This window comes from Stenella coeruleoalba (assembly GCF_951394435.1).
Source record: "Stenella coeruleoalba genome assembly, chromosome: 11".
In the NCBI taxonomy this organism is placed as follows: domain Eukaryota; kingdom Metazoa; phylum Chordata; class Mammalia; order Artiodactyla; family Delphinidae; genus Stenella; species Stenella coeruleoalba.
This window is the reverse complement of record NC_137157.1, coordinates 6,792,485-6,809,614: the sequence shown is the minus strand read 5'-3', so window position 1 is coordinate 6,809,614 and position 17,130 is coordinate 6,792,485. Positions and strand designations below refer to the sequence as shown.

At 56.5% G+C, this 17,130-nt stretch overlaps 1 protein-coding gene across 1 annotated transcript in view; it reads right to left on the bottom strand.

Moving 5' to 3' along the window:
• The window catches only part of NFAM1 (NFAT activating protein with ITAM motif 1), a gene marked incomplete at its 5' end in the record, with an annotated part of 33,909 nt that extends 17,040 nt beyond the window's left edge, over nucleotides 1-16,869 (bottom strand). The window contains 2 exons of the mRNA XM_079937090.1: nucleotides 536-865; nucleotides 16,764-16,869. Coding sequence (XP_079793216.1) covers nucleotides 536-865; nucleotides 16,764-16,869 — 436 coding nt within the window. The remainder of the gene's footprint in view (nucleotides 1-535; nucleotides 866-16,763) is intronic.
• Nucleotides 16,870-17,130: the final 261 nt, after the last annotated feature.

Below are 17,130 nucleotides of genomic sequence, written 5' to 3'. Positions count from 1 at the left end.
AAGAGTAGGTCCAAGGTGATATCCTGGCAAGCAGCAGGACTGAGGGCCAAACTCAGGTGCGTGGGATTCTGTAACCCTGGCGCCTACCAGCGGGAGTCGCAGAGGTGCCTCAGAGAATCGCGACTCCAGTGATGGGCTGTTCTTAACCTTTTGGAGTCATTACTCTTTTGAGAACGTGAAGAAAACTAGGAATCTGTCCCCAGAAAGATACACACGAGCCGTGTCTTTGTTCACAGGTCTCTGCAAACACACGTGCACATGCCCCATTCTGTGCTCACCGAACTAATAGTGCCAAAGGGACACTGAGAAAAGGGCCTGCCAGAGGTAGTCAGACCCACACCCCAGGCCTCTGCCACACAAAGATGGGCGTCTCGGCACACCTGTGTGGCCAGGGGCTCCCCGAGGCTGCTCTGTTCTGTTTTGCCAAAGCTGAACAATGAGGCAAACGTTCCCCACTTCGGCTCCTGTGCCCCAAAGTCTGCCGGCTGAAACCTCCGGGCCCTTCGCCCTGGGAAGAGACGCGGAGGAAGCTCACCTCTGACCAGGATGAAGGTGCCGTTGCCTGTCACCCTGGAGCCCGGCCAGCGGACGGAGCAGTAGTAGGTGCCAGTGGCAGCTGCGTCAGGCAGCTTGGGGGTGATCTGACACTCTTCGGTGTGGGTCTGGTTCTCTCTGCCTGGACCAGGTTTGCAGCTGGTCTTCTCCTCAGAGCTCATCCGGCCCAGGAGGTCCACGTAAAAGTAGCTGACTGTGAAGTGCTTGAAGGTGGGGGTGTATGGGTAGGTAATCCTGCAGCCGAAGGACACGGCCTTGTTGGCCAGAGACACCACAATGGGGAGGCCGGTGTGGGTCACTGACTGCCCTCCTGCAGGGGAAGGAAAAGGAGAGAGTGGTAACTTCGATCCCCTGCTTCCCCTTGAGGACCGTGCCTCACACTCACACGTCCCACGCCCTCAGTGTGCGCAGGTGGTGTCCAAGTGCTTTACACGTGATGACTCTATACTTCCCAGCACACCCAAGGCACAAGTGTGTAAGGGCTCCATTTTACAGAGAGGAAGAGTCTGGGGTCAGGGAGGTCAAGCCTCTAGCTTTCAGTTTCTCTGCAGGTATGGAGCGGAGCTGCCACCACCACCCCCCCGACCCCGGGCTGGATGACCCCAGACCCCACGCTTCCAACCACTCTCCCTCCCAAAGGTCAAGAAGCCACGTTGGATAAAATCACAGGTCTGAGACAACCCGAAGCTGGTGAAGGATGAGAAGTAAAGAGGAAAGAGGCAGGAAACAAAATAATGAAACCCTTCCTGGCAGGAAGAAGCACTTCCTGGCATAGACAGATGCACAGAGGGAGGCAGGTCTGCCCAGGGCTCTCCCCAGCCTGAAGGGGAGGCATGCCAGGGAACAATCAGGAGAGACACACCTTTCCCTGAATCTGAGCTTGGAGAATTTGTCAAGTTTTTATAGACTATAATAAGCAATGCCCCAGAAGCAGTTTTCCAACAACGCAGAGGTGCTCCTTATGCAGCCATTTGGCCGTGAGCATGACGAAGGCAGTTCTCCGGGAGCTGTCTTCTCCCCCACCCCCGTGTACCACCCCCCTCTCATCAGAGGCACCTAGGAAAACAATTTGAAAGCCCTCAAAGCAGCAGCCTGCCTGGCTGGGCGGCCCGTCCTCCCGCAGGCTCTGAGGCGCTGGTCAGATCCTGTGCAGGGTCAGCACAGCTGCCACCTCTCCCCCCGCCTGGACTTCAGCTGCACAAGCCACGCCCACCTTCAGTATGCCCTGCCCCCCCCCCCCCCGCCCGGACTTCAGCTGCACAAGCCACGCCCACCTTCAGTACGCCCTGTCCCCCAGCGCCTTCCCTCTCCTGCAGATGAATGACAGACAGTTCTAGACTGAGGTCGGCATCGAGCAGCCTAGAACGTGCTGGCCAGGTTGCTAATCGGGAGAAAATGCGTTGGAGCCACTCGCGTGGGAGCAGCAGGGTTTAGGTGGCTGGAGAAGTGAGGCGTGGGCCTCCCACCTGCGGTCCGTGTGGCTCTGGCAAGAGGCCAGGCCGGTTTCTTTGGTTTCTTCTTGGGTCCTTTCAGCTCAGCCCTGGGCCGGATCCTCAAGGGAGGTGAGGCCAGGCCCCCTGGGAGACTCGGGGGCAGGGGCGGACAGGGTCCTCCACACCCGCTAATCCCTCCAAGCTCGGGCCAAACAGATATTTTGAGCTTCCTGGGGAGCAACTAAAGAGACACCCCCTCCCCCGAAGAACTCAAGCCAGTTCCAGGGAATCGACTGGCGTGTCTGGACGTCACAGTGGGTTGACTTTGTCCTGTGTGATGCTCACGCGTGGAGACGCCACTGAGCCAGCCCCGGGGGCGCCCCTCCGGTGAGCGGCGGGGAGAGGACTTCACACCGCACCGTGGACCTCTGGGCTGCTAGTGGCTGCTGTTTAGCTAGAACGATATATTCATTTTGTCATAAAACAAGGAGCCTTGATTCAGGCCTGAGGTTGGAGGTGTGGCAGGGGCAGGGTAGGGGTGCAGAGCCGGCGGGAGAGGGGTTGTGCATGACCCCCCCAGGGTCCCAGGTGGGCCGAGAGGACAGGAGGCGAGATGAGCAGTGCTCTCCAGCCCATGCTGTGTCCTTCCTGCGCACAGGCCACCACCCCCCTCTGCAGCCACCTCTGCCGTCCTCTCTGCCTGGGACCGCCACCTCCTCACCTGGCCAACGCCTAGTGAGTCCCCCAAACTCGGCTCAGGAACCACTTGCCAACTCTTCCGTACCTCCCCTCATCTGGTTCTCATGGTGACCCTGCGAGGCAGCCAGCCAAGCGCCAGCAACAGGCTGGTGTTTCCTCATGAGGGTCGGCAGGTTGGAACCCAACCAAAACCACCGGGAAAGTGGCTACGCTGAGGCCTCTCCCCCTCCCCCAGGGCCGCTTGCTCCTTCTCTCCCGTATCTAAGAGGCCCCTCCAGGCCCGGGGAGGCTGGACGTGCTGTCAGCACGGCGAGGCCACCTTCCTGTTTGTCCTGGCAGGAAGACGTTCATCCAACTGTCTTAAAAAATTATCCCCATTTGAGGTGTCTTTCTAGAAAATGAAGGAATCTGCTAGTGCAATTAAGCCAATCTTTTACATTTCTGGGGAAATCGATAAAAATAGATGATCATTGTTCTGTATTCTTCTGGGATTTGTTATTTTAAGGTCAGAGGGACAGGACTGTGGAAGTGTATGGTCTTGGCTCAGGTCTGCCACAGAGAGAACCTCAGACCTCAGGTGAAACTGCTGTCTCCAAAAAGTGAAGGGATGAGGCCATCTCTGTGGACCAGTAAGGTCCGTCAGTCAGGAGACAGCAGGCCCAAACAAGGAGGAGGACGGGAGGCCTGCTCTTGCAGCAAAGGCGATTGGGTTCTGACCTGATGATGTAGCTAACTGCTTCCAGGGCCCCTTCTTTTTACTGGGTGTCAGCACCCCAGTGCCTGGACCATGGCAGCCCAGCTCCCACCTCCTCTCCTGGACCTGTGCCTCCAAGAAGCCCCTCTGGGGTCCAGGCTGCTCCAATCGGTGGCCACCTAGAAGCATCCACCAGTTAAGGCCCCGTGCTACAGACAGGTTCAGAGTAAGTGCTGAGTCCACAGATGCTTTTCAGCTACCAGTTGTTTGCAGCTCCAGCAAACATTTAAGAGTATCAGTTAGATCACAGGCCCTGTTTGAGGTCCAGAGGGGCTCCCTGCCCTGGCAATGTCCCCAGTCTAACAGGGACGGGAGGGAGCCTGGAGTGGGAAGCCTGGCGGAGAGGGAACCACTAACTGTGACTAGGGAGGAGGCGAAGGGGTGGTGATGCCCTGGGGGTCTGGAAGCAGGAACACACACGTACAGTGAGGCCAGAACTGGCCCAAGGACAGAGGGGAAAGAAAACGTATAGAAAACGTATTCTGGCTCCGTGTGGCACAGACCCTATGTCAACTAAACACCGTGACAGGACTTCCCTGGTGGCGCAGGGGTTAAGAGTCCTCCTGCCAGGACTTCCCTGGTGGCACAGCGGTTCAGAATCTGCCTGCCAATGCAGGGGACACAGGTTTGAGCCCTGGTCCGGGAAGGTCCCACATGCTGCGGAGCAGCTAAGCCTGTGGGCCACAACTACTGAGACCGTGTGCCACAACTACTGAAGCCCACATGCCTAGAGTCCGTGCTCCGCAACAAGAGAAGCCACCGCAATGAGAAGCCTGCGCACCACAATGAAGAGTAGCCCCCACTCGCCGCAACTAGAGAAAGCCCAAGTGCAGCAACGAAGACCCAACACAGCCATAAATAAATAAATAAATAAATTTATTTATTAAAAAAAAAAAAATCCTCCTGCCAATGTAGGAGACACGGGTTCGAACCCTGGTCCGGAAAGATCCCACATGCCGCCCATGAGCCACAACTACTGAGCCCGTGTGCTGCAACTACTGAGACCTGTGCACCTAGAGCCTGTGCTCCGCAACGAGAGAAGTCACCACAATGAGAAGCCTGGACAACACAGCGAAGAGGAGCCCCTTGCTCGCCGCAACTAGAGAAAGCCCGCGCACATCAACGAAGACCCAACGCAGCAATAAGTAAGTAAGTAAATAAACAAATAAAATAAAAATAAACACCGTGACAATCCTATGAGGCAACGATTGCAACCCCATTTTGAAGAAAAGAAAACAGAAGGTCTTAGAGGTCCAAAGCCACAGAGTTCCTAAATGGTAGAGTTGGGATTTGAACCCAAGTTTGTCTGACTGTGCTTAAGGAAGAAAAGCCAGCACTCGGGCCAGGCAGCGGAGTCAGACCCAGCCAAGTGTGACCGGTGCCAGACTGTGAGCATTCGCGGTAGCACCAAGCACAGGAGACATCAGATGCTAAGAGAGGGCTTTGTCAGACGCCTGGTAGGAGGCATACTTTTCCACAGTTGGAGGCTGACAGGTGGCTGCACGGCTGCAAGATCACATGGAAACCACGGACCAGACAGTGTGGGTGAAGAGAGGGCTTGGACAGAGCTGCTGGGGCACCCAACCTGCCCTGCGGGGGCCTGCTTCTCACCCTAGATGCAGAGGGGCTTCCTTGGGATGCTCACAGAGCTTGAGGTGTGCCCCCTGAGCGCCACAGGGATGGCACGCTGGCTGGCGCCTGTCTCAAGCCCTGTATCAGCTGCATCATGCTTTGGCCCTAGTTCAGCAAAGGGAGTGTGTCTCCCGGGGGACAAGGTGGGCCAGGGCCGAGTGGGCCAGCCTGGGGATTCTCTTAGATTCATGGGCTGTCAAGAGGGGCAAACGGCCCAGGGAAGAGGACTGGGGCGGACCTTGGATTCCTGAGGCTGTAGCAGGAGGGAGAACCACAGGAGCCCGATTGGGGGCCCCTGAGTGGCCACGAAAGTGCCCAAGAGAGTCCACCCCACACCCTGCACCCAGAGACAGGCCCCGTGTCCGCAATACCTGATGGGCAGGGCTTCTCGCTCCTTCCCGCTCCACCCGGTTAACACGTGGGGACGCTCGAAGAGGGGATCTGAGCAGAGAAGGAGGGAAGAGGGCCCTCACCCCTTACTCTCACCCCATGGCACCAGGAATGAGTTCGGCGTCAGTCAGTTCTGAATCTTGGCTGTAACTCGGGTTTGGAGACTTGAAGAACTCATCTGCGACGGTAAATGACCGCAGGGCTCTGCGGTGCTCAGGATGGCTGCAGCAGCTCCAGGCGCGGAGGAACCTCCGCACACCAAGAGATCTGGGCTGCAGCAGCACCACAAAGCTGCTTTTGGCTAATTCTGTGCATCCCGGTGCAGCCTACAGGCCCGGACAGGCACCGGGAGGAAAGCACTTCAAGGAGCCTGGAGTGTTTTCTGCAGGAGGGACGGATTGGTGGCACAAGGGAGAAGGGGCTGGAGGTGGCTGTTCTTCCCAATGCAGGTCTGAAAGGACAAGATGGGGCGGGAGGCGCAGGGAGAATTTGAAGGTCGAGTCCAGGGGGAGTTTTTCTGGATGGGAGAACTGTGAGCCTGTGTCAGTGTGGATGGTTCGGGACCCGGGAGGGGGTGCAGCACTGTTGGGTGAGGTCCATGGCGAGTCGGAGGAGAGAAGGATTGGGAAAGAGTTGCAGCTGGGCGTCTGGGAGGGCTCCACTCCCCAGGGCCACCACCCCAGCCCCACACAACTGCAAGCACCCAGAAGCTTGCACTGGGCAGCACGGCTACACCCCAAGCCCTGCCCACTCCTACTTTGCAGGAGATGGTGTTTTCAGGGATGGTACATCCTCCATCCCTCACTTATTGGCAGCTCCAGGGACTGCTAGGAAGCCTGCGGCCTGAACAGAAATGGCGGGGGGCGGGGGGGCGGGGGAGGAGTGCCTGGGAGAAGACCAGTTTCCAGAGGTAGCAGGCCTGGGTTTGGATCCTGGCTCTGCCATTAAAAACTGTGCAACCTTAGGCAAGTGACTTTACTTCTCTGAACCTCGGTATCTTCCCTGCAACAAGGGGAGAAAAACAATGCCAAACTTGCAGGGTTGTCATGAGAAAAAATGGGTCCAAGAACACAGTATGCCTGCCACAGGGTCAGGCTGCCTTTCCCCAGTGACAAGGAGGCAGGGAAGCCAGACCAGTCCTAAGTCCTCACCGTGAACGTGGAAAGGCAAATGCCAGCCTGACTCTTCTGCCCACGTAAGTGAGAAGCCCACAGCACAGGGCACTGCAGCACAGGGTGGCCTCCGGGCATGACAGGACCCCCAGGGACTCCCTGCCTCCTGCCCCAAGCCTGTCTAACACCTCAGGCCCTGTGCTGGGCCGGATACCAGGGGTAGGCGACACCGTGGGGCGTGGACCCTGGCCTGGCCCTCGAGGCTCGCCTGCCTGGGAGAGCAGTGTGTGTGCAGGGGTTCTGAGCCGGGAGGCCCTCTCGCCCCAGCAGCTTCCAGCTGCTCTTCCCCCATCCTGCCTGCTTGTCTGCCGCCCCTGTTGGGAAAGACTTTATCTACCACCCGCCGGCACCTGATTCCTCCCTTTTCCGGTTCTTCTTTTGAATCTGTGGGCGCTTGAACTGTGGGTTTGAGAGCTGGCTGGCAGTTGGTGCCTCACTCCCCACTCCAGCCCAGGGACTCCATGCTGAGTCTCTGGGGCAGGGATCTGTAATCAAGGAACTTGACGGGGTGTGGGGGGGGGGTGCCCACGCCATCAGACCTTTCCATCCCCAGCACAGCAGCCCCCTCTTCCACCTTGGCAGCTCCAGCATCCATCCTCCTCTTCTCCCCAGCCAGGCTTGCCGGGCACTGCCCTCGAGGGGGATCCACCAGCCATCCTGATCCTGCCCTGCCTGGCCCTGCCTGGACCCCTCACCAGAGGAGGCCCAGGAAGGAGTCTGAAATCAATTTACAGGGTCAAGACATGCAATTAAGAAACACAGAACATGGAGCATCTCGTTTGTAGTAAGGACGCTGTTTGTGACCTTCTGGTTTGTTACATTCCTACAACTGGATTCAGACAGGGTCACGCTAGAACGTGCATCCCTTAACTTTAGGCCGCTGTTAAAAAAATTTCTTTTAAGTCCTTGTCCTGGCGGATCCAGTTAATTCCCTCAGGCCCTGTGCAGCCCCACTCAGCTGCCCTCGGTCCTCACTCACTCGCTCCCCGACAGACGCCAAGTCTACCAGGCTCTTGAGCCTTTGCCCACACTATTCCAGCTGCTCAGAATGCCCGTCTGTTCCCCTCCTCTCCCCAGGCTGTGGAGTCACCCTCTCAGTCTGCAGGACTCGCTCACCTCCTCCCTGAGCCACTCCTGGGTGCATGGCCCTGCCCGTAGAGCACAGACCCTCAGTCTTCGCTGTCAAGCCTCCGATGACAAGGACTAACCTCCACTGGGCGTGTTCCCTTTTGCAGATGAGAAAACTGAGGCTCAGAGAAGGGAGGAGGTTTGCCCAATCGGCACAGTAGTTACTAGTGGAGGAAATGGGATTTTAAGCTGTGTCTCTTCGAGCAGATAACCCCACACTCTTATCCACTACTCTGGGCTACAATGTTAAAATCTCAAAGCAAGCAAAAGAAAAACCTTTTCAAATGAAAGAACTGCCCTCTTTTTTAAAGGGAGATAAAAATTCAGAGGACTTTCCCCTAAATTTGGGTCATCTAATAGGGAAACACATCTGACAGCCCGAAGGGGGTCTGAGGGTGGTGAGTAACCCTGCAGCATTAGGGGGACCGAGACCATTGCCCAGCTCAAGAGAGCCTGTGGCTCCCAGAGCAGAAACCAGTGGCCCCAGGAGCCCTGTACAGACTGGTGCTGTGGCGGGGCCAGCCAGAGTCCCTCCCTCACCGCGGCACAGATATCCTCTCACCCCTAGAACCTGGCACTCTCCCCCACACGCCCCTCCCTCCCCAGCCTCTCCAGCTGTCCTGGGCCACTCACTGTTCCTCTCGCCATCCAACCCCAGAGCCAGGCCCTGGCCCCAGCTTCCCCCTCTGCCTGGAACTCAATCCCTTCCAGGGCACCGAGCCAAGGGTATGAGAGCCCAGAGGTGGTGATCAAAGGTATCCGTTCCAACTTAGGTCGATTTTAAATGAAAACGCTTTGTCCAGCTACAGAAGAGAGCAGTTCCCACGGTCTTTATTTTAGGCATGGAGCTTTGCCCTCCAGTTTAATTCTGGCATCTCTCAGAGCCATGCCTTTTTTTCAAGGCCCTTCTGATGGGCTGCTAGGAAGACACAGATGCGGGGCTGCTGGTTTTATCACAGAGCTCTGGCCATTTGCCTGAGCCTGAATCCCGGGATGCCACAGAAAAACAGGTGAGTCCTTCAGGACACATGCATCAAACATGACGGTGCGTGGCCAAGCAGCTGATTAGGGAGAAGCACAGAGCAGGCGTTGGAAGGCAATCTTTGAACAGAGCGTGTGTATCCTGGAGCTTTTAGCGCTGATGCCCTCGGAACACTGCCATCAGACTGGCTGTCACATCTTTCAACACCTCCAACTGACAAAGATGCTCACGGATGTGGCTTGCCTGGGGGTGGGGGGGAGGGCATTTCCATGCCTGCCTGCATGCTGTTCTCAGGCCTCCAGACTCTGGACCCTGGGTGCACAGGGACCACACGGGGACACAAACCGAGTGCAGAATGTCAAATGTTTAGTCCCAGAAATGTACAAGTTTCACCGTGTTAATTGGTATTTTTATAGCAGTCACCTCCCTCCTGGCCTGTTTTGAAAGGCAAGTTGCTCAAACTTTGGAGCTCGTTGGAGGGTGTGGCCTGGGGACTCTGTTTCTCCCTTTACAACCGGCTTTACCCTTAAAGTAGGGGGTCAGGATGTGGTTGGAGGCATCATAGAGCCAACGGCTGGAGTGAGGTTTTGCTCCTTGTCTCTGAAAGGGGAGAAATGGAGCAAGGGGGATAGACCCCACCAGGACGCATCCTTCAGCAAGGAATGTGTGTCCCCCCCAAAGTCCCACTGCCACTGGGAAGGCACCTGCCGGACAAAGCTGCAAGTGGTGAGATAAAGGGGAGTCTCAGGGATGGCAGAAACCCAGGGGAGGAGACCCAGCCCACACAGAAGGGGCAGGGGCTTCCTGGAGAGGCGACCCTTGGAGCTGGTGCTTTGTTTTTTTAATTATAACTCTTTAGGGCACACCCCTCCCCCCGCCCCCGCATTATGAAAGCGCAACATGCTCACTGTATAAATTCTAGAAACCGCAGCGAAGGATCATAAGGGCGTCAGGCTTGTGTGCAGTTCTCTCCCCCCACCCCCCGCCCCCGTGACATCACAGCTGTGAGCATTCTGGTCTTTCTTTCCCATCTCTTTACCGAGCTGAGCTTTGGAGAAAGAGTCATCGGAGGCAGCCAGGTTTAGAGGGGAGGGTGCACGCGAGGGGGTTTAAGCACAGGAAAGCTCCTGGGTGAAGCTTCTATAAGGCTTGAACCAGGCCAAGGAGTTGGGGGACTCCAGAGCCGTGGTGGAGTTGAAAGAAAGGGTTTGAGTCGGGACCAGAGGGAGGTGGGGGGTTGAATGTTGTCCTGGAAACCTGGGGAGCCTCTGTGGGCCTCAAAATCGGGAAGTGACACGGTCACACTTGATGTTAGGGAAATGACAAGAGAAGTACTAGAGAGCTCCAAGCAGCCTTCCTCAGCTGCCTAAAACCCTCGCATTAGTGACTCGTTCTGTGGGACTCGGCGCCCCCACCTCCAGCCTCCTTTTAAAATATAAATGCTTCTGGCTGACAACACACTAACTCCTTCCTGTGGATGCCTCCGCCAGAGCACACTTCTATCCTGACTTCTCTTAAATCTCCCCCTCCCCAAAGATCCTATACCCTCCGGGCACAGAATCACTCAACTGCCCTCCATCTTCCTCTCCCACCCCTTCCGCATCCTCCCATCTGCCAGCCTGGTCCTTCCCTCTTGCCCCATCCCCTCCCCTCCCAACATCTGATGCTTTCCGCCCAGGAGGTCAGCAAAGACCCTGGTGGCTAAGCTGTGGCTCCTGTTCTTTCTGGCCTTGACCCTGGCCCCAGAGACCCCTTCCTCTCCAGCCTTCCCCTTCTCTCTTTCTTACACAGCCACCTCCTAAGGTTGGGTACTTGTTCCTCGGCTGTCTGTACCCTCACCTGCCCCAGGTAAGCTCAGTCGTGCTCCACACCTCTGAGCTCCTGCACATTCAGAACCACAGGTGAACACCCTGGGGAGCAAGGCTGGTTCATCAGGGACTGGGAGAGTTGACCAGAAAGGGCACCACAGAGAAAGTAAGAAAGTACCAGAGCTTGACCTTGGCCAACAGGTTGGAGTCACCAGGTAGGCAAGTGAAAGGACACCTTCCAGGCCAAGGGAGCAGCAGGAACGAAAGCTCAGGGGCAGACAGTCACCAGCACGGCTCAAAGTGGGGTGTGGGGAAGGGGGGCAGGAACCTGGGAGGAAAGGGTAGCCCAGGGCCAGGGAGGGGGGGATGCGGGAGGGGGAGGGTTCTACCGAAATTCTCCACAGCAAGAACCAGCTGATGGCAATGAGGCTGTCTGCAGCTGTGCTCCATGGACCCAGGGGTGATCATCCTTATATATACACATTCTCTCTTGGGCCCTTAGCTCCATAGGACAGGTCTGAGAGGGGAGGTTCTGATTTAAAGGGTATGCATGTTTTAAATTTTGGTACGTGTTGCCAAGTATGAACTTGCCTTCGGAAACGTGCCCTCGGACCCTATGACCAACGCTGTAGCAAGTGTCTCGCCTGACTGTCTGAGGATGGGCTGCCTGAGGGGAGGAGGCCAAACCTGCACTTGAGCTTGGGTTGCACCCACTTGGTGCCTCCTTCCTGCCCCCACCCCTACCCCACAACCTGCCCGTGAGCAGCAAGCAGGGACCAGGCCTAGAGCCTCAAGAGGGCGCCAGCTCCGGCCCTACCCTGCCTCCACCACAGCCCACGCAGTCTTGGGGTGGCTGTGTGTGCTGACGGGGGAGCAGATACCAGGCCCACCCCCTCCTCCAGGCAGCCTGTCCCCACGATGGAGACCCACAAACCTTCCCTGCGGGGTCCCAGGTGCCAGCCCTGGGGCCATCGGTGGTCCTGGATGTGCCCTCCTCTTGCCACTGGCAAGAGGCCTGCATAGGAGGGTGCTGAGCGCCATGACAGGGACATAGGAGCTCAGAGCGGTCAGGTGACTCGGACAAAGTCTTCCAGGACTCAAACCCAGGTAGCTCAGGAAGCCAGGGAGCTGCTCCACCTGCCAATGTCACATCTACTCCCTCTCCCTCCACCTCTCCAGGCTCATTTCAATCGCCCCCTTCCTTTCCTCTGGCTTTGGCCCCCACCCCAGTGCCTGACACCCGCACTCCCACTACCGTGAGGCCCCACCTAGATCCTTAACAAGCAAGCAATCAGGTGGAGGGTCAAATCCTGTTTCCCGGCTTACGTTTACCCAGCACCCCGACATCCACCCCCTCATTCACGGATCAGGAGGGTTCTGTCACTCCTCTCCTGGTGGCATCACACCTCCACCCTGCTCAGAACTCCAGGGGTTGTCTGGCTGTGAGTTGAATTCATCCTGTTACTGTTAGTGTCTCCTGGGCATCCTCTGGGTGCCAGGCCATGCTGGGAGTCAAGGATTCGAAGCCAGGTAGGTCCGCACGTGTTCTGCCCTCTCGAAGCTAACAGTCCAGACAGGGAGGCGGACAGCGCAGAGAGAAGCAGCCTTAATGGGAATATACCCCCTGGAGGTACCGAATACACGTGTGCCTGGAGACCACACATGAGTATTCACAGCCACAGACGGGAACACCTGGGACGTCAATCATAACTAAATAGATCGCAGTATATTCATTCAATGGGACGCTCCTCAGCAGGGGTTGACAAACATGTTCTGTAAAGGGCCAAGTACTAAATACTTTACACTTTGCGAGCCATATGGTCTCTATCACAGCTACTCAACTCTGCTGCTGTGGGGCAAAAGCAGTCATAGATGAGCCGTGAATGGCTACGCATGGCTCTGTTCCAATAAAACTTTACTTGTGGACACGGAAAAGGGGATACCGTCATCACTCGGTATCCACGGGGCATTGGTTCCAGGACCCATCATGGATACTAAAATCCACAGATGCTCAAGAGAGGGGGTATCTTGTGCGGGTTGAGGGGTACAGGGGCTTTGGGACACTAGAATGTTCTCTCTCTTGAGCTGGGTGGTAGACACACAGGGCTATTTATTTAATATGTATTGTACTTTTCTGTGTCTGTATTATTTTTCATGATATAATGGCATAGGATTCATAAAATGGCATAGACCGTCAACTGGATATATCTTAAAAAACATAATGTTGAGGGACTTCACTGGCGGTCCAGTGGCTAAGGCTCCACGCTCCCAACGCAGCAGGCCCAGGTTCGATCCCTGGTCAGGGAACTAGATCCTGCATGCATGTCGCAACTAGGAAGTCCGCACGCCACAACTAAAGATCCCACACGCCGCAATGAAGATCCACGTGTCGCAACTAAGACCTGGAGCAGCCTAATTAATTAATTAATTAACATAAATAAATAAAATTATTTTAAAAAACAAAACAAAAAAACATAATGTTGAGTGAAAGATGTAGGTCGCAAAGAACACCCACAGTATCATTTTGATTATACAAAGTTCAAAAACAAGCCAGACCCATCTATATTACTTGGGGACGCAAACTAAAGGATACAAGTATAAAGAAATGCCAGGAAGCGATTGCCCCAAATTCAGGATCGTGGTGCCTCTGAGGGGAGAGGGGTTGTCTTGGGGGTGTCCAGAGGCTTTGGGGCACTAGCATGTTCTCTTTCTTGACCTGGGGGGTAGACACACAGGATTTTGTTCTATAATATCTATTGTACTTTCCTGTGTATCTATGCTATTTCACAATTTTAAAAAAGAAAGCAATGACAACAGGACCAACTGGAATGGCATCTGAACCCCTACCTGACGAGCATTTATAATCCACCTGGAATCATATCTCAGTGGGAGTTGTATCCCACAGCTCTGCTAAGAGACCCTCCTCCCCAGTCAGACTGAACCTCTCACCGTTCCCTCGCCCTGGCTCTGCCTTCCGACCTCCCAGCCTTTATTCATGCTGTGCTGCCACCCGCCCACCTGCTCTGTCTCCTCCCTGTCTCCCCTTCCAACACTCCCCCTGCCCCACCTCCAGCAGAGAGGTGCTTCTCGTCCGCCAAGACTTGAAAGCTCTTTATTGGGATTAGACGAAGATGAAAAGCAGAGGCCAGTCCTGACAGAGGCCCAGAGCTGCGGGAAGGGAGGCAGCAGGCTCCCGAGCATCTTGTGGACAACAAAGGGAGCGGTGACCCTGAGCCCAGAGCAAACGGGGGAGGGGAGGCAAGCCTGCATCGGTACTCTGGCCTTGGGTCTTGTTCTGCGGGTGAGTCTCACGGACTCCACCAGGCTTGGGGTGGGGGCTGTGGCTTGTTCACCACCAGGTCCCCCCAGTGCCTAGAACTGGTCCTCTTCAATGAATATTTGAGAGATAAATACAGCCCAGAGCTCTGGAAAGGCCAGGGAGAGAAAGAGGACTGACTTTTTTGAGGACACTGAGGCTCAGAAAGGTTAAGTAACTTGCCTGAGGTCACACAGCAGTCAATATAAGAAGGCAGGACTTGAACATGGTCTGTCTGGCCTCAGAGCCCTTGCAGGTGACTTGAGGCTTGGTGGAAGCAGGGCTAGAGCAGGTGTGCAGCTGCTCCCAGGAAAGCTGAGCCTCAGACTCAGATGATTCACCTCTGAGGAGAGCAGGTGTCCACGAGACCAGAGGTGGCTTCTAAACCCTTTGAGAAAAGTAGAATTTGCCGAGGGCTCAAGAGCCCAGAGGAGAGCAGGAGGAGGAGGGCTGGGAGCAACAGAGGTCCTGAGGTGCCATCCGAGGGTGTGCTGGAGACCCCTGGAAAAGTCGAAGTGACCCCAAGGAACCCGTGGGCTCCCCAAGATGTAGAGCCAGCCAACTGAACCTTGCATTTCGATTGGCTCCTCTAGGCTGGCAGGTGGCTGACATTCTCTGAGCCCTAACCACATGCCCTAACCTCAGTCTGGGGATGGGCCACGAGCAAGCACTCCTGTCGCACCCACTTGACAGATGAGGCCATCGAGGCACAGCAACATTAAGAACCTGCCCAGGGGCCCAGGATGAGTTGCAGAGCTCAGACCCAAACTCAGGCCTGCAAACGCCCCTGGCCTGCACTCAACGCTGCATCAGGCAGTTCAGGGAAACGGTGCATCGAGCCAAAGCTTTATGGACAATATGCTCCGCAAGGCCCCCGGTGGACACAGTTGAGGCCACAGGCTGGGTCTTGGTGCTGGCAGTGGTGGAGCTGTTTGCACCAGGCTGATGGGTGAGGTCAGGGGAGGTTTGGGGGACATAGGAGGGGTAGGATTCCCTCCACCAAACCCTCAAAGCTCAGAGACAAGAGGGTGGGGAAGGGGTGTGGCACAGCAGAGAGACAGAGCCAGGTGCCCACAGGGGAAGGACCAGGAATAATGGGGTGCTGTCTGCTGCTCCAAGAGGTTCTAGAAGGGACCTCCCTGGTGCTCCAGTGGTTAAGACTCCACGCTCCCAATGCAGGGAGCATGGGTTTTGTCCCTGGTCGAGGAACTAAGGTCCCAGATCCCGCATGCTGCAAGGCGCTGCCCCAAACTAAGAGAGTTTCTAGGAGACCACAAGGTGTTTCCATCTCTTGCGAAAGAGCAGTTTCTCTTCTGCATGTTTGCTGCAATACTGGGGGGGAAATCTGTTGTTTCTTTCCAGTCAAGAGAGTTACAGAAATGCTTCTCACAGCAGCACCCCGAAAAGCCTCTTCCACTCAGGTACTAGGATGTGCCAACAGCAGCACCCCGAAAAGCCTCTTCCACTCAGGTACTAGGATGTGCCAGGTCCCTTCTGGGGAGGAGGGACCACACAAAGAGAAATGATGGGAATTGGGGGGAAATTAAGTTAAAAATGAAAAAGTAGGCGTTCCAACACATTGTCACCCACAAGCCACATTTCCTCAGGCCATCTTTGCATCTGTCCATGGGTGGGTGAGGGGGGGTGTGTGAGGTGCCCAGATGAAAGGAGATGACCTCACAGGGGGCCGGGCCTCGAGGCCTGCAGTAGGTGCCACACAGTCAAGTCTTGCCTCCCCAGGGGGGTAGATCTTTCTGTGAAGAATGTTCTTTACAAAGAAAGGTAAGAGGACCCCCCAGAGCCCACTGCCAAGAGTCCTGGCTCCGGGCTGAACCTGGCCTCTACTTACCCTCCAGGCCATGGGCAAGCTACCTGGCCTCCCTGGGCCTCAATTTCCCGGTTCCTGAATGGTGCCAGTGGGGACAGCACCCCAAGGGAGCCTCGAGGGGGCCTGAGTATGCATGTGAAGCCCAGCTTATGTGCTCAAAGAGGCTAATTCGTGATAATAAGAATAGCTGTTATTGTTTATGGTATAACCGAAAGGCAGAGGATGAAGTAGAGGGTGGAGAGCAGCTCCTGGAAAGCTCATAAAAGTCAAGGGGAAGGGGAAGGAAAGCACCCAGCCTGCACCGCGGGGGGCAGGGGGAGGACTCCTGGGGCTGCAAGAAGGTCGGCACTGCCCAGGTGAGACGGCACTGCCCAGGTGAGACCGAGCCTCAGGGACCCCGGGGTGGGCAGCCCTGGCCAGGGACGCTCCTGGGAGTTCCCTGGCCTGGATGAACTCGCCCCAAAGCCACTCATCCCAGCGCCTGGCTTGGATCCAGTCCACCCAGCTTCTGAGGGAACCTGGGACCAGGAAAGGGGCACAGTGTCAGCCCCCGGAAAGTAATGATGTGGCCTCTGGTTGTATTTCAGGAAGTGGGAGGTGCCCCCTTTCTGGCAACAGTGGCAATTCTGTGCCCCAGGCATTGTGCTCCCATGGCCAGCAGCTGCCTCCCTCCTCCCCCAGCTAAGAGGGGCCACACCTGGGCAGGTTCCATGCGGTGGCTCCACTGTAAGCTGCCTTGGGAGGGAGCTGTCCCTCCCCAGGGATTGCCCACCCAACTGGATGCCCCCAGGCCGCAGCAACGCCCACCCACCTCTTTGAAGGGCCAGGAGGTCAGGCTGTGCTGGGAGGGAGGCTGTTTCAGCAGCGAGGGTGGGGAACGCTGCCCCCGCCTCTTCAAAGCCACCTTGGCAAGGCCTTAGCTAAACATCTCCTGGTCCCTGAAGGCTTCCCCTGTGAAGTCTGCAATGTTCAAACGCAACCAGCAAATCCCCCGAGACAGGTCCCGGGAACTAGCCGCGGGGCAACACGAGCCAGAGAGGAGCGCGTGGGAAGGAGGATGGCGTACCTGTGCCTGCGAGCTGCAGGGTCCAGGGGAGCAGGAACAAGCCCAGGAGCCGGGGGGCTGGGATGGGGCCCGGTGGGGCCCGCCACCAAGGAGGCCGGCTCTCCATCGGGGCCCCCGGGTCAGTGTCCGTCCTTCCTCTTTAGCTCACGTGAGGAGACAGCCTGCTGGCATCCACAGTTCCCCTTGGCTTAGCCAATAAGCTCCTCCCTGGCCGCTCTTCCGCTTCCTCAAGGCCTCAGTTGGCCCCCTTGTCCTCTCAATAACCCCAGAATTGGGCTTCCCTGGTGGCGCAGTGGTTGAGAGTCCGCCTGCTGATGCAGGGAACACAGGTTCGTGCCCCGGTCCGGGAAGATCCCACATGCCGCGG